Source organism: Rhinatrema bivittatum, chromosome 12, assembly GCF_901001135.1.
Source record: "Rhinatrema bivittatum chromosome 12, aRhiBiv1.1, whole genome shotgun sequence".
In the NCBI taxonomy this organism is placed as follows: domain Eukaryota; kingdom Metazoa; phylum Chordata; class Amphibia; order Gymnophiona; family Rhinatrematidae; genus Rhinatrema; species Rhinatrema bivittatum.
This window is the reverse complement of record NC_042626.1, coordinates 46,245,565-46,266,192: the sequence shown is the minus strand read 5'-3', so window position 1 is coordinate 46,266,192 and position 20,628 is coordinate 46,245,565. Positions and strand designations below refer to the sequence as shown.

Genomic DNA, 20,628 nt, shown 5'->3' with positions numbered 1-20,628 from the left:
GTTTAGAGAGCAGCTTTGAATCTGCATCCAAGTGACATCCAGCTCAATTGGGGGTAGCAACCGCTGTAACAAGCAGGCCACCCCCTTGCCCCATACTCTTACCCACCCCTGTTTTTATTTTTTTGTTTATTTATTTAATTTTTTTTGGAAATAGCAGCCCTCCATCCTTCCGCTCCGTGAAGGTGGAACACCAACTACTGGCCACTGGCATCCCGCTCCGTGAATGCCTCTGTGGCTACTGCCGCTCCGTGCAGTATTTGAATGCCTCTGTGGCTACTGCCGCTCCGTGCAGTGTTTGAATGCCGCTGTGGCTACTGCCGCTCCGTGCAGTGTTTGAATGCCGCTGTGGCTACTGCCGCTCTGTGCAGTGTTTGAATGCCTCCACTTTATACTACCTTAGGTAAGAATTTAGGGTGAGTGCGGAGTACTGCCCGGTCCTGCAGAAGTTTAGTATAAGGCGGATAGGTAACTAGAGCCTGTAATTCACTAACTCTGCGAGCCGAAGTGATTGCCAAAACGAAAATCACTTTCCATGTGAGATATCAAAGGTCACAGGATTGAAGAGGTTCGAATGGTGGTTTCATGAACTGACCCAAAACTAGGTTGAGGTCCCAAGAAGGGGCCGGAGGATGCAAAGGAGGCTTGAAGTGAAGCAAGCCCTTCAAAAAATGTGTTACAAGGGGTTGTACTGAAATAGGAACGTCCCCAACACCTTTATGGAAGGCGGCAACCGCACTGACATGCATTCTGATGGAGGAAGTTTTTAGACCTGACTCTGACAAGTGCCAGAGATAGTCCAGAAACTTTGTGATTGGACAGGAAAAGGTGTCAAGGGATTGAGAAGAGCACCATGACGTAAACCTGTTCCATTTGTAAGAATATGATTTTCTCATGGAAGGCTTCCGTGAAGCAATCAGGACACGGGAAACTGGTTCGGAAAGGTTAAGTGACTGAAGGATTAACCTTTCAACATCCATGCTGTCAGGGACAAGGCTTGAAGACTGGGGTGGTGTAGGCACCCATCGTTTTGAGTGATTAGAAGCTGGTCTTTTCCCAACGGAATGTGCCTGTGAATGGAGAGATCCTGAAGTATTGGAAACCATACTTGGTGCGGCCACTGGGGTACTATCAGGATCATGGTTCCCTTGTCCTGACGTAACTTCACGAGAGTCTTCGAGAGAAGTGGAAGTGGAGGGAATGCATATAAGAGACCAGTTGTCCATGAGAGGGAGAACGCGTCTCTTGGCTGATAGTGTTGGCTGCGAGTGAGAGAGCAGAAGTTGTCTACTTTGCGATTTTGAGGTGACGCAAAGAGGTCTATTTGAGGATAACCCCATTGGTGGAAGATCGAGTTCGCCACTGAGGGGTTGAGAGACCACTCGTGCAGTTGAAAGGTGCGACTCAGCTTGTCTGCCAACACATTGTCCACTCCCGGCAAGTAGGTGGCCCTGAGGTACATCGAGTGGGAGAGGGCTTCCGCCCATATCTGTGCAGCTTCCTGACACAGAAGGTAGGAGCCCATCCCTCCCTGTTTGTTGATGTACCACATGGCCACCAGGTTGTCCGTCTGGATCAGAATGACTTGATTGGAGAGGCGATCCTGAAAGACCCTGAGAGCATATTTGATTGCTCGCAGCTCCAGGAAATTTATTTGGTGTTTGGCTTCCTCTGGAGACCAAGATCCTTGTGTCTGCAGATCGGCCACGTGGGCTCCCCATCCGAGGTCGGAAGCATCGATGGTGAGAGTTATTTGAGGGTCTGGAGCCTGAAAGGGCAAGCCCTGGAGGAGACTGATCTGATTTTTCCACCAGGCGAGAGACAGACGGAGAGAGTCGGTTACGTGGACAATGGTCGACAGGGGCTGAATGGATTGAGTCCATTGTGACTTTAGGGTCCACTGCATGACTTTCATGACCAAACAGGCCATTGGGATGACCTGAACTGAGGACGCCATGTGTCCCAGGAGGATGAGAAAGCGGTGTCCAGTCGTGGAGTGTTGAGCCTGCAGCTGGTGTGCGAGAGACACAAGAGTGAGAGCTCGCTGTCGAAGCAGGAAAGCCTTTGCCTGCAAGGTGTCCAAGTCTGCCCCAATGAACGATAAGGTTTGAGATGGGACTAAGCAGGATTTGTCGTAGTTGACGAGAAATCCGAGTGAAATTAGAGTGTGTAAAGTGAGATGTAGGGACGACAGAGCAGCTAGCTGAGTGGGAGCCCTGATTAACCAATCGTCTAGGTAGGGGTAGACGTGAACACCTTGAGTTCTGAGGAAGGCTACAACTACAATGAGGTATTTTGTGAAGACTCGTGGTGCAGACGCAAGGCTGAATGGAAGCACTCGGTACTGATAGTGCTTGGGGCCTATTAAAAACCTCAGGTATTTGCGATGAGATGGAATTATCGCGATATGAGTGTATGCATCCTGGAGGTCTAGAGAGCAGAGCCAGTCTTCTCTTTGTTGAAGAACTAAGAAGAGAGTCCAAGGTTACCATTTTGAACTTCTCTTGCTGGAGGTACTTGTTGAGGGCATGTAGATCCAGAATTGGACGAATGCCTCCCAAATTTTTGGGGATTAGAAAGTACCAGGAATAGAACCCTAGGCCTTGTTGTGAGTATGGCACTGGTTCTATTGCTCTGGACTGGAGGAGAAAGGAGACCTCCTGCTCCAGGAGCACTGAGTGGTCGGATGTTCTCCACGTCGGTAGAGGTGGGGAGTCCGGTGGAATGGAGAGAAAGTTCAGACGATAACCTTGAGCAATTATCGCTAGGACCCACTGGTCTGAGGTGATTGAATGCCACCTGTTATTGAAATGGCACAATCGACCTCCCACTGGTATGTGGGGCAATGGAAGCTAGCTGCTGCTCTCTATGTGAAAAGTAAAAAACCGGAAGCAGGGCCCGGCTGAGGGGCTGTTTGCGGTTTTTGTTTCCATATCTGACAAGACTGGGCTTTCTGGAATGGTCTCGTAGAACGGGTTCTAGTTGGTGGCGGGTAGGACTTCTTCGGGCGGAAGAATGACTTCTTAGAGTCTTTCCGAAAAGGCTGTTTTGAAGAGTATTCAGAAGGCATGAGAGAGAGCTGTCTCAGGGTCTCATGATGGTCCTTTAATTCCGCCACCGTCCGTTGAATCTGCTCACCAAACAGATTGTCTCCTACACAGGGGAGGTCGGACAATCTGTCCTGAACTTCAGGGCAAAGGTCGGAAGACTTGAGCCAGGCCCATCTTCTTGCCGAGATAGCAGCTGCAGATACCCTGGTTGCAGTGTCAAAGATATCATAAGATGATCGTATCTCATGCTTGCCTGCCTCAAAACCCTTGTTGACTAGGGTTTGGAGTTGCTCTTGAAATTGGTGAGGCAGGAAATCTGTTAAGTCTTGTATCTGCTTAAATAAGACCCTATTATATTGGGTCATATAGAGCTGATAAGAGGCAATTCTGGAGATGAGCATTGATCCCTGGAAGACACGGCAACCAATGGCATCTAGAAATTTCTGTCCTTTGCCTGGGGGAAAGGCAGTGAGAGGTTTTGCTCTCCTTGCTCTTTTCTGGGCAGATTCGACAACCACAGATTGGTGATCCAATTTAGGTTTGCAAAAACCTGGAGCTGACTGAACGAGATATGTTGTGTCAGCTTTCCTGTGGACTGGAGCCACAGAGCCAGGATGTTCCCAGTTCTTTTTGAGGAGATCTAGAAGAACCTGGTGGATAGGGATGGAGGTTACTTCCTTGGGAGCATCCAGGAATTGTAACAGCTCCAACATTTGAAGCCTTTCATCTTGTTCAGTCTGCAATTGGAAGGGTACCAATTCAGACATTTCCTTCACAAAATTTATGAAGGAAAGGTGCTCTGGAGGAGAACGCTTTCTACTTTCAGTAGGTGAAGGTGGTGAAGGCAACTCATCGGTGTCTGGTGAAGAATCATCAGTCCAGGTGTCGTAGGCATCAGCACCTGCTCCTCTAGGGACTAGAGGAGGATGGGGTGGTGGGATCCCTGAAGGTCCTGGTCGAGGCTCCAAAGGACTCGAAGGAATAACTGGAGGCACCAATGAAGGCATCAAAGGCACTGGTGCAGGCATCGAGGGCATCGATGGATGGCTCGGTGGAGCCGATGGACGCGTCGGCACCGATGGGTGGATCAGTGGCACCGATGGACATATCAGCATCAAAAGAACTCCCGAAGGAGGGATGCGGAACGGTGTTTCTCCTCCCGATGACAACACAAGCGGGGAGGGCACCGGAGCCATCGGTGATCCGAGGTCCATCAATGGAAAAGCGGCCATAAGCACTTCCATCCTCGAGAGCAGCGGTGCCAATGCTGCTGGAATCGGATCAGTGGTCGGTTCTGCAATCGGTACCGGTGTCGGTGCCAGAGGAACCTGGAGTCAATGCAGGAAAGCCATCCAGTCCAGTTCTTCTCGGAGACCTGGAGCAAGCAGCCCCGGCTCCGGAACAGAAGAAGGAGGCAGAGGCATAGCCGGAGGGACCACCGTTAAAGGCGGAGTAGCGTCTCCCGATACCGTCAGGTGAGGGTTGCCTCGGTGACCTGGTCGCCGAAAAGGTCAGTGCCTTTTCTGGACGGGGCTTCTTGGACGGCGGCTCGGACGATGGCGAGGTCGATGATTTTGCTCCCTCGATGGTCCGAGACTTTCGATGCCGGTGGCGATGTTTATCTCTACGATCCTCTCGGTCCTAAGGGGGAGTAGAGGGTGACAAAGGCCGAGAAGTCGTCGATGCTGGACGGTCACCGGCCGGAGGTCGATGCTGGCGCAAAGTTGATGGTGCCGGTTCTGACGACGTCGATGCAATGGACGGTGTCGGGGTTTGAGCACGGAAGAGAAGCTCCATCTTCTCCATTCTAGCCTTGCGACCTTTTGGTGTCATAAGGGCACATTTGGTACAGGTTAGGACATCGTGTTCACTTCCGAGACACATTACACAGACTTTGTGAGGGTCTGTGATGGACATGGTGCGATTACAGTCCAGGCACCGGCGGAACCCCGACGCCATATCCATGAAAAAATTGAGCCGCGGTACAGTCGATGGCCAGTAGGCCGCGAGGGCAAAACTCGACGGTAATCGACGGAGAACGGGTAAAAACTTACCGGAGTACCGCGGCTTGAAAAAGTTGATGGAGGACCCCTGTGGGGTAAATAATTTTTTAGTAATTTTCCGTGAGGAAAATTCCTGTCAGGAATCTCTGCGGAGCTCCTTAACTGCGTGGCTACTGCTGCGCGGAAAAAAGAAGACTGAAGGGGGACCCCTGCTGGCTGCAGGGTTGGTGCCATGCTGGGCATGCCCAGTAGGGGCCAGTCAAAGTTCTGGAAACTTTGACAAAAGTGATGTCACCCATATGTGAGGACTACCATCCTGCTTGTCCTGTGAGAAAGAATCAATCTTTCTCTCCTGGAGCTCTTTTGCAGACCAGTTCAGCAAAGTACCCCAAAACACCACAGGCACATGGTAGATGTCCAAAAGTTAAATCCTTTACAGGAAACAAAATTCCAGAGCAGTATATTATAACTTAGTGCAGAAAACTAAGCCCAGAAGCAATAAAAATAAACTTGGTTTCTCACACAAAAGCAAGTGCTGCATACCCTTGCAGGTAAGCTCTCTGGGGCATGAACCCTCCCCTTGAGGATTTCCCTGCCCTGGTACGTGATTCTCTGGATATAGCAATTTCTCTGGAATTTCTCTCACTTCTCAGAAGAAGGTGAGCCTCTGGCTGGTTCCTTTTGTCAGTGAGCAACTCTCAGCACCTTCCCTTGCTAGTCGGTGTTCCCTCTGATTCTTCTTTCTCCAAGCTCTTCAGCACTGTCCCTGGTCAGATAAGGAGCAGGGACGTACACCTTCCTTCCTTTCAGACTACTCATTTGGAACAACGGTATATAAACTACTGGGCCTGCTCAAATTCAGGAATTCACTTTCTCTTCCAAAGAAATCCGTCTGAATTGGATCTTCGGGAAACTAGGAATCCTCCTTTGGATTCTTTTATAACACCTTTTTAGTCTTAGAAGCTCAGGCCCTCTGACTCTGGGCCCCAGCCACCCTCCTAGGATAGGATACTCCTCCAAACCTCTCCCCTTGGAGGAAGAGTCCAAAACGCCAGAACCTCTCTCTTGAAAAGTCTCTCCAAAGAACCCTGTACTCAAGAGGGCACAAGAGATTTGTTAAATTGCTGATACCGCCCAATGGGGCATGCCAACTACCCACCACTCCTACTCTGAAATCACTCCCTGATGCACTCTAGTAATGGGCAAATTAGGGACCCCCTTACACAAACCATCCTTCAAGAGTAGAGGCAAGGGGAGAGATGATAAGGAGAAGCACTTTTGTACAAAATATAAGAAGGCAGTAGCTTCCAGGATCAGCATTAATGCAACAGCAATAAGCAAAGACTATGAGCCAAGTCTAATAGGCCTCTCTACAACCTATGTGAAAACAAAATATAATTTGACAACAAACAGGTATTTAACAACAAAAATATGTTTACTTTTTTAAGTTTAGAAACAGAGAAGTATATTAAAAGTGAAAAATATTCATACAACCTCCCACAACCCTGTTTAATAAACAGTGATATAAATGGGAGAATAATTGTAATCATAACACATCAAAAAAAACACTTGCAGAATTTCAAACATATATCTCAATAAATGTCTCACTATTAGTAGCAATAAAAGAATTAACTTAATGGCAAACATTCAAAAATGAGCCAAAAATGAACTGGAACCTAGTACATGTATGCCCTAGTTCTAGCCAGTAGATGTCACTGTTGAGTAATAGCTGGGCCTTCCTCCCCATCCTCTCATCCTTACCCCCCACCTCCCACCCAAGGGCTGCGAATGCTACCTCCCTAGCATCCTCAGCCCTGACTAGGCTGGGGAGCAAAAGCTGAACCCGGGAATCAAGCTTGGCTCTTTCACATGTCAAGGATATGATACTCCAAGCCCCTTAAGCCACTGGGCTGACCCATCCTTTTGATTTTTAAAAACAGGAGGTCTAGCATTATAATAAAAAGGTGGAAATCTTTTATGTTATAAAAAATATGTTCAAGTAAAAAAAAAAGAAAGGAGAGTCAGGAAGAAGACCAAGAGAGGATACAATATAGCGAAGAAACAGGTGCCTATTCTTCTGATGTTAGCAATGTGTGACGCTCTAACGTACCAACCCTGTTATTTGGCTTCAAACATGGTTACCAGCTGGCTCCAGGTCGCTGGGGGGAAGGGTAAGCCAGGCCTGCTCTTTTTCCTCTTTGCACGTGTGGCCTGCAGTTTCTGCCCTTTTCCCAGAAAAAATGTGAACGCCACAGACACAGTGGCTAAACAAGGCCCGGCTTGGTCTATCCCCAGCGACTTGGCACCGCCTGACACAGCCATCAGCCTCTCGCCTCGCCGTGTTTGCCTGTCTGCGCCCTGTGGCCATGCTGCGACCTTCATTCAGTCCTTGCCTCTCTTCCCACAGATTGAAGAGCAGCCCCAGTATGAGATAAACCTTTATATGTACATGTACTTTGTCATCTTCATCATCTTCGGGGCCTTCTTCACGCTCAATCTTTTCATTGGCGTCATCATTGACAACTTTAATCAGCAGAAGAAAAAGATAAGTGTCTGCTCTGCTCTGGGTCCTTTAGCAACTCCTTCCCTACCTCCTTTCTGGGATGGGGAAATAATGTGATTTTTGATCTGTTAATAAATGGAGATTTTTTTTGATTCAGGCACCATAAATCCAGGAACTTTGACAAGTATCAAAATTCACAAAAAAGGTAGTTAGCTGAAAAGACTTCCAGCGCTAGAATACAAGACTATATGTGCTTAGGGGAAAAACAACTTGTTAAAAATCCTGAATGCTATTTCCTTTGTGATAGGGGAATGTCAAAGGGCTTCTTTAGGCCTTAAGATTTGTACAATAAGGCAATACTTGCTGTTAGAAATTTCTCTTATTGCATAAGATGTCATCTTGCACTGGCTGAGGTTAGACAGGAGCTCTCTGCTTGGTCCTCTCACATGAACAGCCTGAAATAACATCTACTAGACTTCTAAAGACATGACTCATAGCACTTTTTTTTTTTTTTAAGCAATTTTGCCTTATTGTACTTAAGCACATCAGCAGCAATGTTTGGCAGGCGTCTGCTGTCAAGTAATTGCTGTTCCAACTGCCTGCTGATTGGCTAGTGCTAATGTTCCATGTTCCTCTAATAGCTTAAAAAGAACAGTTTCACATACACCTTTTCCAAGTTTGCTGCTATGAAAATAACTCCTGTTGTAAGCGTGTTCCCTGTATTTCCACAGTCCCTGGCCTATCCCTTCCTACAGAAGTAATTCCTGCAACAGCAGGAACATTTTGTTCATCTGACAGTGTTCAGGCTTTCACAAAGACCACAAAAATTCCCTTTGAAGCTGTTAAGCTATAAAAGCAACTTTTTTTGATCCTGATCATGTAAGCAGGAGCCTCTCCAACCCTGTACATGCCCAGAAGCATCTGGGTCTGATGTGGGATATTTAAAATAAGGGCTGTTCTCTCTCTCTCTCTACTTTGGAGGTAAGGACATCTTTATGACAGAAGAGCAGAAGAAGTATTATAATGCCATGAAAAAGCTGGGATCCAAGAAGCCCCAGAAACCCATCCCAAGACCACAGGTACGTCTTCGGCAGACACTTCTGGCAAAGTGACATGACGATGGGGAAAAAGTGTCTTCAGCAAAAGGTACAGGGTTACATCATATCATCAGACTAGCCCCAAACACCCCTGGGCCCCTGTCCCTACTTTTATAAATAGGGTGACCGTGCAGACTCCATGTCTAGGGAGACAAGCTGATGCGGTTCTGGTTCCCTAAGAAAAGCAGCACTACATCCCCCTGCATATAGTGGGGTAAAACAAGGATCAATTTTGGTCGTTACCATGTACAATTCTGGTCACTGCATCTCAAAAAAGATGTAGTTGCGATGGAGAAGGTACAGCGAATGGCGACCAAAATGATAAAGAGGATGGAACAGCTCCCCTATGAGGAAAGGCTAAAGAGGTTAGGGCTGTTCAGCTTGGAGAAGAGATGGCTGAGGAGGGATATGATAGAGGTCTTTGAGATCATGAGAGGTCTTGAACGGGTAAATGTGAATCGGTTATTTACTCTTTTGGATAATAGAAGGACTAGGGGGCACTCCATGAAGTTAGCATGTGGCACATTTAAAACTAATCGGAGAAAATTCTTTTTCACTCGACGCACAATTAACTCTGGAATTTGTTGCCAGGGGATGTGGTTAGTGCAGTTAGTGTATCTGGGTTTAAAAAAGGATTGGAAATGTTCTTGGAGGAGAAGTCCATTGGCTGCTATTAATCAAGTTGACTTAGAAAATAGCCACTGCTATTACTGGCATCAGTAGCATAGGATATACTTAGTTTTTGGGTACTTGCCAGGTTCTTATGGCCTGGATTGGCCTCTGTTGGAAACAGGATGCTGGGCTTGATGGACCCTTGGTCTGACCCAGTATGGCAATTTCTTATGTTCTATTGAATATCGAGCTATATTGTCGCCCTAATTATATACAGGTCAATATTGAAAGGCTTTGCCTGACTAACAATTGGGCAGACAAAACCTGAGATTTGAATATTTTCTCCTGCTTCCTGGCTAAATTTTGTTGCCCAGACAAAACTGACCCAGCTAATAAAGGGGTAGTGCTGGGAGCATTCCCCAGGCATGGTTTCACTTTGCCCCGGGCAGTAAGGCTTATCAGCACTCTCTGGACAAAGCTAGCCGGGTAACTCTGCTCAAACATATACCTGTCCTAAAGTTATCTGGACAACTTTACTAGAGGATACTTGATGAACTACTTATCTGGGTAAGATTTGCTGAACATCTGGATAAAGTTCTCAGGGATCATTATTACCCGGATAACCTTCCTGCTTGCTGGCTTTACTCATCGTGGACCTCTTAGAGGGCAATGTTCAAAGCCATTTCCACAGGTTTAAAAAAAAAAAAGCATTTTACCCAGGGAAATGGGTGGGTGGGTGGGTGGTTTGAAAGCTGCACACCCTCAATGCAGGCAAAACTCCCCACGAAGTGGTTGGTAACTTTGCCCGCATTGTTCGGCGGCATTTCCCAGGGGGCAGGGGTGGGCTATGCTCAAACGTGCATCGCTTTCTTTGATCAAAACTGTGCGCATAATTTCCAAGTGAAAAATTAACCACAGAGAAAACGGGTGCAAATCCCTGCGGATAATTTTTCTGGGGGCAATAATCAATGCTAAACTACCTGGGCAGTTTAGTTTGATTATTTGTTCAAACCCTGTAGTTAAAAAGTACCTTTAGGGCTGCCACCAGTGAGGGCAGTATGAAGAATCCCTGCTCAGTGACCAGCAGGGAAAGGCTCCGCCTCCGCCCACCCCCCACCTACCAATATCCCAGCATGCCAGTACTAAATGGTTGGAGCCAAACCCTGTAACATAACTTGCTTTAAGCTAAAGTCATTTTAGGGTAGTGATAAGGCACTAGGATACTGGTGCTTCCTACATGGTAATTACACGGCATTCCCTATTCATCCTGACAGCCCACATATGCCCTGACACACCCTGCTATTAATTACAAAAGAATCACCGATGACATGTGTTTGATAGGATGTTTTCAGGTCTCCTATAATGACTGGAGTCCACGGAACTGCTTGCTTGATAATGTAAATACCATTTTCTGCATGCACCATTCCTTATTTGTCTAGCCGTCTGAAATGCACTTTTCTCTTTTCTTGTCTATGCGGGCTTCCTTTCTCCTCCATATTTTGCTTGCTGATCTCTCCAATGGTCCGTGCCTGGGCAGAACAAGCTGCAGGGGCTCGTCTTTGACTTTGTCACGACGCAGTTCTTTGACATTTTCATCATGGTGCTCATCTGCCTGAACATGGTGACCATGATGATTGAGACCGATGACCAGAGCCAACAGAAGATCGATGTCCTGTACTGGATCAACCTGGTCTTCATCGTTATCTTTACCTCTGAGTGCGTCCTTAAAATGTTAGCACTAAGGCACTACTACTTCACCATCGGCTGGAATATCTTTGACTTTGTAGTAGTCATTCTCTCTATCATAGGTGAGTTTTCTCACGCTCCTTAGCGAAAACTTCACACTAATTAAATTCCCCCTCCCCCCCTTACCTACAGGCCTTTTAAAATAATGTTTTATACAGCACAGAGCGTGTACCTATCTCTATAGAAAAGTGTAAAGTCCTAAATAGGGACCTGGAAATCTCAATAGGTTGATCCAAGGATGGCAGGCTTTTCAGAAATATATTTGTGGGACTGAAGAGCTCATTAGGTAGAAAGAACAATCCCATTATCACCCCATTTTTTCTATTTATTTATTTAGTTAGTTTCCATATCATTGTCCCACATAAGTTGCCCAAAACAGTATACAACGCAAAATAAAAGCTATCAAATGGTGTACAGCAAAATAAAACAATATTATAAACTATAAAACATCAAACAAGAATTGAAATAACACAAAATAACAATAACTTCATGTAGGTTGCTGGGTCTTATAGTCACATGGTAATGATGGCAGAAATGAACCAAATGGTCTATCCTGCCTGTCCAGCAAGCTTTTTATGGTAGTATCTGCTGCGCCGTGCAGGTTACCCCCGTGTTCTCTTAAGGGTAGCAACTGCCGCTCTGTGCGGTTATTCCCAAGCCTTATGATAACCCATAAAAAATTTACTGCTAGCAACATTTTGACTGGGTGATGAGCCTCCTTGAAAATTCAGACAGTGCTGCTTGATGTGCTTTGCTTATGGACTTGGTCCTGTGTTTTTTCCCTTAATAGTACCCCAGACCATAAAAGCCAGGACCCGTGTTGATTGTCGTCTGAATCCAAATCCTTTTCCACCCCCCACCTCCCACACACACACCCGCCGTCAAAGCAGAGAGCGATGTTGCAGTTGTTCCAAAAGCATCAAGGCTTATTGGTTAAGGGTAGTAACTGCTGCTCCATGCAGGTTACCCCCCATGATTTTCAGTTTCCCAGACTGTAAATGATCGCTAATCTTTTTTCCTTACCTTTTCAGCTACTTCTTTAATAAACCATAGCAGCCTCTTTATCCTTTGTTTACTTTCCTAACATAATAACTCCTTTAAGTTTTGCCCACTGCTCTTCCACTTCCCCTAGATTTTCCCATCCAGCTAACATTTAATCGTTTAGTAATTTAATATTTTACTTCCCTATTGGAGGAGGTTATAAAAATATGGGAGCGCCCGCCCAGTAGCCACAATATGCTAATAGAGTTCAATTCTGATGGTCAGGGATAGCAAATGTTGCTTACCTGATGTAACAGGTGTTCTCACAGGACAGCAGGATGTTAGTCCTCACAAATGGGTGACATCGAGGATGGAGCCCACCACGGAAAACTTCTGTCAAAGTTTAAACAGAACTTTGACTGGCCCCTACTGGGCATGCCCAGCAAGGCACTGACCCTGCAGCCAGCAGGGGTCTCCCTTCAGTCTGATTTTCAAAGCTACAGGCAGTGCCTAGAAAGTAAGAATAAAACGAACCCAACACCGCGGGGAGGCGGGCGGGTTTCGTGAGGACTAACATCCTGCTGTCCTGTGAGAACACCTGTTACATCAGGTAAGCAACATTTGCTTTCTCACAGGACAAGCAGGATGGTTGTCCTCACAAATGGGTGAGTACCGAGCTGAGGATGTCCCGACTTGCACCAAATGTACCCAACGGTGTGCAGCAAGCACAATAAGTGAGGAGAAATTTGGGAAAGGGCATCCGCACCCAACCGGGTAGGTGGAAGGGTGTTGGTACATCAGGTTGGAAAAAGGTTACGCAAGACAGACTGGCCGAAGATGGAGTCCTGTCTTCCAGCCTTGTCCAAACAATAATGGGCTGCAAAGGTATGGAGAGAACTCCAGGTTGCAGCTTTGCAGATGTCAGGAAGCGGCACCGATCGAAGGTGTGCCACTGACGTCGCCATGGCCCTCACAGAGTGTGCTTTAACACGGTCTTGAAAAGGAATGCCAGCTTGCTCATAGCAAAAAGAAATGCAGTCCGCCAACCAGGAAGAAAGAGCCTGCTTACCCACAGGTTGTCCCAACTTATTAGGATGGAAAGAGACGAATAATTGAGTGCTCTTCTTATGGGAAACTGTACGGTCTAGGTAAAAAGCTAGAGCTCGTTTACAGTCTAGGGTATGCAGGGTCTGCTCTCCAGAGTTGGAGTGGGGCCTGGGAAAAAAGATAGGTAGTATGATGGATTGATTGATATGAAACTCAGAAACTACCTTAGGTAAAAATTTAGGATGAGTGCGGAGTACCGCGCGGTCCTGCAGGAGCTTAGTGTAAAGCGGATAGGTAACTAGGGCCTGTAATTCACTAACCCTGCGACCTGAAGTAATAGCCAAAAGGAATAACACTTTCCAAGTGAGATATTTAAAGTCACAGGAGTGCAGAGGTTCGAAAGGAGGTTTCATAAGACGACCAAGAACCAGGTTATGGTCCCAGGATGGGGCCGGAGGACGCAAGGGCGGCTTTAGATGGAGCAAGCCCTTAAGAAAGCGTGTTACTAGGGGTTGTACTGAAATAGAATTACCCCCAATACCCTTATGGAAGGCGGCTACCGCACTGACATGCATTCTGATAGAAGAGGTTTTAAGACCTGATTCAGAGAGATGCCATAAATAGTCCAAGAATTTGGAGATTGGACAGGAAAGGGGATCAAGGGACTGAGAAGTGCACCATGATGTGTACCTTTTCCATTTGTATGAGTAAGACTTTCTTGTGGAAGGCTTTCGTGAAGCTATCAGGACCCGAGAAACGGAATCTGAAAGGTTGAAAGGCTGAAGGACTAACCTTTCAACATCCATGCCGTCATGGACAAGACTTGGAGGTTGGGATGGAGGAGGCATCCGTTGTTTTGAGTGAGCAGATGCGGGTCCTTTCCCAGAGGAATGTGCCTGCGGATGGAGAGATCCTGGAGTATTGGAAACCATACTTGGCGTGGCCAGTAAGGTGCTATCAGGATCATGGTTCCTCCGTCCTGGCGTAGCTTCACGAGAGTCTTTGACACAAGAGGGAGTGGAGGGAATGCATAGAGCAGACTGGTTGTCCACTTGAGGGAGAATGCATCCCTCGGCCGAGAGTGCTGGCTCCGAATGAGAGAGCAGTAATCGTCCACTTTGTGGTTCTGAGGGGACGCAAAGAGGTCTATGCGGGGAGAACCCCACTTGTGAAACAGAGAGGTCGCTACCAGAGGATCGAGTGACCACTCGTGTGGTTGGAAGACACGGCTCAGCTGGTCTGCCAATACATTGTCTACTCCCGGCAGGTAAGTGGCCCTGAGGTACATGGAGTGGGAGAGGGCTTCCGCCCAGATCTGCGCAGCTTCCTGACACAGAAGGAAGGAGCCTGTGCCTCCCTGCTTGTTTATGTACCACATGGCCACTTGGTTGTCCGTCTGGATTAAGATTATCTGATGAAAGAGATGATCTTTGAAAGTGCGGAGCGCATAGCGGATTGCTCGAAGTTCCAGGAAATTGATCTGGTGTTCGGCTTCCTCTTTGGACCATAACCCTTGGGTTTGAAAGTGGTCCACATGGGCTCCCCAACCGATGTGAGAAGCGTCGGTGGTTAGGATTACTTGCGGATCCGGTGGAAGAAAGGGTAAGCCCTGAAGGAGGTTGACCTGAGTCGTCCACCAGGTTAAGGATAGGCGCAGCGCTTGTGTGACTGTGACTATGGAGGACAGAGGCTGAAAAGCTTGAATCCATTGGTGTCGTAGAGTCCATTGTGTTACTCTCATGGCTAGTCGGGTCATGGGAGTGACTTGAACCGAGGATGCCATGTGCCCTAGGAGAATGAGGAACTGGCGAGCCGTGGCAGTGTTCTGAGACTGGAGCTGGTGAGCCAGGGACATTAGGGTGTGGACCCTCTGAAGAGGAAGGTAAGCCTTTGCCTGTAAGGTGTCCAAGTCTGCTCCAATGAAGGATAAGGTTTGAGACGGGACTAAGCAAGATTTCTCGTAATTGACGAGAAACCCTAAGGAAAGGAGTGTTTGAATTGTCAATTTTAGGGAGGATTGAGCTATCTGTTGGGTGGAGGCCCTGATAAGCCAATCGTCCAGGTATGGGTAGACGTGGACACCTTCCTTCCTTAGGAATGCTGCTACCACTACGAGACATTTGGTAAAGACCCGTGGGGCAGAAGCTAGACCGAAAGGGAGGACACGGTATTGATAATGGTCGTGGCCTACTAGAAACCGCAGATATTTGCGATGGGATTGTGTGATCGCAATGTGGGTATAAGCGTCCTTGAGGTCGAGAGAGCACAGCCAATCCCCTCTTTGTAGCAGAGGGAGCAGCGCGCCTAGGGTTACCATTTTGAACTTCTCTTTTTGAAGGTATTTGTTGAGGGCTCGAAGGTCCAAAATGGGACGTAGTCCCCCTGATTTCTTTGGTATTAGGAAGTATCTGGAATAGAATCCCTTGCCTCGTTGAGAGGGAGGAACGGGTTCTATAGCATTTGATTGCAGAAGAAGGGATACTTCCTGTTGTAATTGAGCCAAATGGGTGGATAGACTCCACGCTTGAAGAGGCGGGGAGTCTGCCGGAAGAGTTATGAAGTTGAGGTGGTAACCCTGTGCGATAATTGTTAGCACCCACTGATCTGAGGTGATCTGCAACCAAGGTTGTAGAAAATGGTACAGTCGACCTCCTACAGGGATGTCCGGAAGAGGGGTTTGGCATGTGTTCCCTACAGGGGAGTCAAAGGCCAGCCGCAGGCCCAGGAGGAGGGGCTACAGTAGGCCTTTGTTTCCTAGGCTGACGCGGCTGAGTCCTAGTAGAGGATCGAGCTGGACGAGGCCTGGCCGATGGAGGGTAATAACGGCATGGTCGAAAGAATGACTTCTTAGAGTCTTTCTTTTGCGGTTGCTTGGAGGTCAGCTCAGGTGGGACAGATGAGAGTTGTTTCAACGTCTCATGGTGGTCTTTTAACTCCGCCACAATCTGCTGAATTTGCTCTCCAAACAAATTATCGCCTAAGCAGGGTAAATCAGCAAGACGATCCTGAACCTCTGGGCGAAGGTTGGATGATTTTAACCAAGCCCAACGTCTGGCTGAGATGGCTGTGGCTGAAACTTTTGTGGAAGCATCGAATATGTCGTAGGCAGTCCTTATCTCGTGCTTCCCTGCCTCAAATCCCTTGTGAAGAAGGGCTTGAAGCTGCGGTTGGTATTGGTCTGGCAACGTGTCAGCATAGTCTTGCATCTGCTTAAGGATAGCTCTGTTGTACTGAGTCATGTAAAGTTGATATGAAGCTATGCGTGAAATCAACATAGCTCCATGATAGACTTTCCGTCCAACACTATCTAGGAACTTGTTGTCCCTGGTAGGTGGGGTAGAAGAGTGTGGCTTAAGACGCTTGGCCTTCTTCTGCGCGGACTCAACCACAACAGAGCGATGATCCAGTTGAGGTTTTTGGAAACCTGGTGCTGACTGGACAAGGTAGGTGGAGTCAGCTTTTTTGTTAACTGGGGACACTGATGAAGGAGATTCCCAGTTTTTCTTGAGCAGATCCAAAAACACCTGGTGTATAGGGATGGAAGCGATGATTTTTGGAGCATCCAGAAATTGAAGGAGTTCCATCATCTGGTGTCTGTCATCAGCTTCAGATTGTAGTTGAAAAGGTACAACTTCTGACATCTCTTTCACAAAATTAATGAAAGATAGATCCTCAGGAGGAGATCTTTTTCTACTCTCTGTAGGAGATGGTGGCGAAGGTAAATCTGTGTCAGAAGATGTATCATCATCATCGCCCCAGGTATCGTAGGGATCAAGTGGGGCTTGTAGCCCTGATGGACCTGGCTGAGGCTCTGAAGGCATCGATGGAAACCGAGGTGGAATCGGTGCCGTAGGTGGAACCAGAAATGGCATCGATGGCTTCGGTGCTGCCGATGGAATCGGTGCCTGGCGTGGAATGGATGGAACCGAAGGATATATCGGTGGAGATATACCAGAAGGCACCGATGGAACCACCCCGGAAGGGGGAATCCGGAACGGTGTTTCTCCTGCCGATGAAAATCCAGTCGGAGACGGTGGTGTTGTCGATGGTACTGGAATCACCGATGGAAGGGCCGTCATGAGCGCCTCCATGCGGCTCAGTAGCGGTGCTAGCGCTTGTATCAACGGCTCGGTGGTCGGTTCCCTCCTCGGTGGCGAAGCCGGTGCCGGTGTCGGTGGCAGCACTGGAACCGGTGCCGGAGACGGTGCCGATGGAGGTTGCAATTTCTTCATCGCTTTCTCGATGGCCTCCTGGACCAGCCGGTCCAGTTCTGCCCGGAGACCAGGGGTAACCATACCCGGCTCGACGGGAGAGGGAGGCTGAGGCAGGGCCGGAGGGACCACCGTAACCGGTGGGATCACGGCCCCCGCACCCCGGGAGGGTGAGGGTTTCCTCGATGCCGGCGAATGAGACGTGGAGGGTGTCCGGTCTGTTCGCGGCTTCTTTGTCGGTGGCTCGGCTTGAGCAGAGGTCGATGGCTGTGGATCCTCGACAGGCCGAGACTTATGCCGTCGATGGCGGTGCTTTTCCTTCCGATCCCCTCGCCCATCCGGGGAAGGGACGGGAGTCGACGGCCGAGAAGCGATCGATGGCGGACGGTCACCGGAAGGTTGACGATGATGGTACAACTTCGACGGTGCCGGTTCCGATGACGTCGATGCTATCGATGGCGTTGGGGTGGGTGCATGGAAGAGGAGCCCCATCTTCTCCATCCTGGCTTTGCGACCCTTGGGTGTCATTAAGGCACATTTGGTGCAAGTCAGGACATCATGCTCACTACCCAAACACATTACACAAACCCTGTGGGGGTCTGTGATGGACATAGTCCGGGTACAATCCGGACAACGGCGGAACCCCGTTGCCATGGCCTGAAGCCAAAATTTAGGCTGGGGATCGGTAAGTGCCAACAGGCCTCAAGGGCCAAAATCGACGGTAGTCGATGGAAAAAAAGGCAAAAAACTTACCGGGTTCCGTAAGATGACTAAAAATTTGTCGAAGGGAGACCCCTGAGGGGCAAATTTTCTTAGGAAATTAACTTCCAAATTCCTGTCAGGAACGTGGTTAGAGAGCTCCTTTCACCGCGTGGCAACTGCTGCGCGGAAAAAAGAAGACTGAAGGGAGACCCCTGCTGGCTGCAGGGTCAGTGCCTTGCTGGGCATGCCCAGTAGGGGCCAGTCAAAGTTCTGTTTAAACTTTGACAGAAGTTTTCCGTGGTGGGCTCCATCCTCGATGTCACCCATTTGTGAGGACAACCATTCTGCTTGTCCTGTGAGAATCAAAAATTCCTCCAGCACTCATTCACCGGGGGCAAAATGCACTGGCCATGTACTTCCCCCCACTCCTCAGATAATTTGCTGGGGAGGTTGGGTTTTTTTTGGGGAGGGGAGGGGGGGGGAAGGACTGCACGGTGAGTACATTTCTCTCAGCTGAACTCCCCCCATTCCAATGGAGCCGCCTTCTCTCCCCTTCACCTCACATGAATGTGATCATCCCTCTCCCCTTGCTGCAGCCCTCCCATTCTCTTCCTCCAGCCCCCACCCCTGCTGCAGCTCTCCCCTCTTCAAGGCTGCTGCTCTGCTCTCATCCTCAACTCCACCCCCCCCCTCCACCCCCACTCAAGGGACTTCCAGGCTGAAAGCAGTAGCACCTCCCTGCATATGCAGGTGAAAACCCCACTGTCTCTCTCCTGGACTCCCAAAACCACCAACGCCTCAAATCGAAGTTGCCAACACCACTGCCCCCCCCCCCCCTCCCAGACCTGCGATCCAGGCCAAAACCACTGCCTCCTTTTTGGACTCCTGACTTGACCAAAAAAAAAAATAGCCCCCACCTCCCTCCCAGGCTGAAGATGTCTCAAGCTACCAAAGATATCTTGCTGGCCTTAAAATTGTATTTGCTCCATGAGAACAGATTTTCAAAGTTCTGCTGGTTGAGCTAGGAGGAAACTTATCAGTCAAAAAGAGAGCGCTTGGGCCTTCACCTCTGCAAACGCTTCCAGACAACAGGCACAAGCAAAGACGCCTTCATCCCTCCCGCTCATTGGACCTATACACTACAGAGGCTCCCTGCCCCTAGCCCTTTACCCTATATACCCGATTCCTACCCCTCCCAAATACACCTTGCCATAGCTGAGTAAACTCAGATAGAGAAAGGGGGAGTCCAATTCAGGAGCTTCTGTCTCCCAGCCACAAGTCTAATGGCTACGTAGACCACATCTGCCATATAATTTATTTTATTTATTTATTTTATTTATTTAACATTTTTCTATACCGGCATTCGTAGGACACATCATGTCGGTTTACAAGTAACTAAGAAAGGAAAATTACAATGAACGGGGAAGGGGGCTAACAGGATAATATATAAAAGTACAGGTGAAGAGAGTCAACGAGCAGAGTTACAACTTTTGCATTCATGCTAGGGTTAGATATGCAAGTGAAATATATACAATGCTAAGGGGGCATGTGCACTTAAGAACTTAGCATATAGAACTTATTTACAGTATGAAGGAGGCAAGTGCACGTATGTACAGATAAATGCTGGTGCAGGGGGGAAGAAGAGAGGGAGGGAGCGGGAAGGGAGAGGAGAAAGGGAAAAGGAGCAGGGGGGTGTGGAGGGAAAAAACAGTGGTACAACTGAGCCAGGGTATTTTCAGGGAGAGCTCCATTTTCAGGGAGAGCTCCATTATCAGGCATTTTACCTTCCAGAATGCTCTGTTTAATGGCATCTCGCCCAGGCAGCACCTTTGCTGGTGGTTGCGAGGGGTGGCAGGAGTTGGACTGAGAAGGAAAGTCATTTTCCTCTGATCTGCTTTATGCTCTGTCCATTCAAGCCTCATACCATAATCTCCTGTTCCCTGCACGCTGCTGCCTGGGAGGGGAAGGGCAGGAGCAGGAAGCAAAAGGCTCTCAGATCACACATAACCCAGTTAAGCTCCTAGTCACACCCACACACCCAAGGCAAGCTCCCATTCACATCCACCCAAATGCCAGGCAGGCTCCCATTCTCACACACACACACACACCCTGCCCATCCCAGGAAGGCTCCCATACATGCATGGGCCCACACATACACATATACACACACATCCCAGGCAGGCTCTCATTCACACACATGCATGCATACCAGGCAGCCTCCCATTCACAAACACACACCCATCCCAGGCAGCCTCTCATTCACACACACACACACACATCCCAGGCAGCATCCCATTCACACCTACCCACTCCTCCCAGGCAGCCTCCCATTCATACACACACACACAAACACCCATCCCAGACACCCTAACATTCACTCACACACACACAAGCAGGACAAGCTCCCATTCACACCCACATACCCAAGGTAAGCTCCCATTCACAAAGACACACACATCTCACACAGCCTCCCATTCACTCACGCACACATGCAGACCAGGCATTGCTCCTCACTGCTGCTGCCACCAGCCTGAATCTTCTTCATCGGTGAGAACAGACATTCTGCACCTCCTTTTGCATGGTGGCCCCGTGGTAATTCAACATCATGAGATAAGAATACAGGAAGTGCTAACACTGCGCGTGTTGAATTACCATGGGGCCAATACTTGAGAAGAAGCT

At 48.4% G+C, this 20,628-nt stretch overlaps 1 protein-coding gene across 2 annotated transcripts in view; it reads left to right on the top strand.

Annotated features, from left to right (window-relative positions):
* SCN4A (sodium voltage-gated channel alpha subunit 4) overlaps positions 1-20,628 on the top strand; it is a 176,224-nt gene that overhangs the window by 141,194 nt on the left and 14,402 nt on the right. For both annotated transcript variants that reach the window (XM_029572321.1, XM_029572322.1), the window contains exons 23-25: positions 7,458-7,595; positions 8,528-8,632; positions 10,800-11,070. In XM_029572321.1, the coding sequence (XP_029428181.1) occupies positions 7,458-7,595; positions 8,528-8,632; positions 10,800-11,070 (514 nt within the window). The remainder of the gene's footprint in view (positions 1-7,457; positions 7,596-8,527; positions 8,633-10,799; positions 11,071-20,628) is intronic.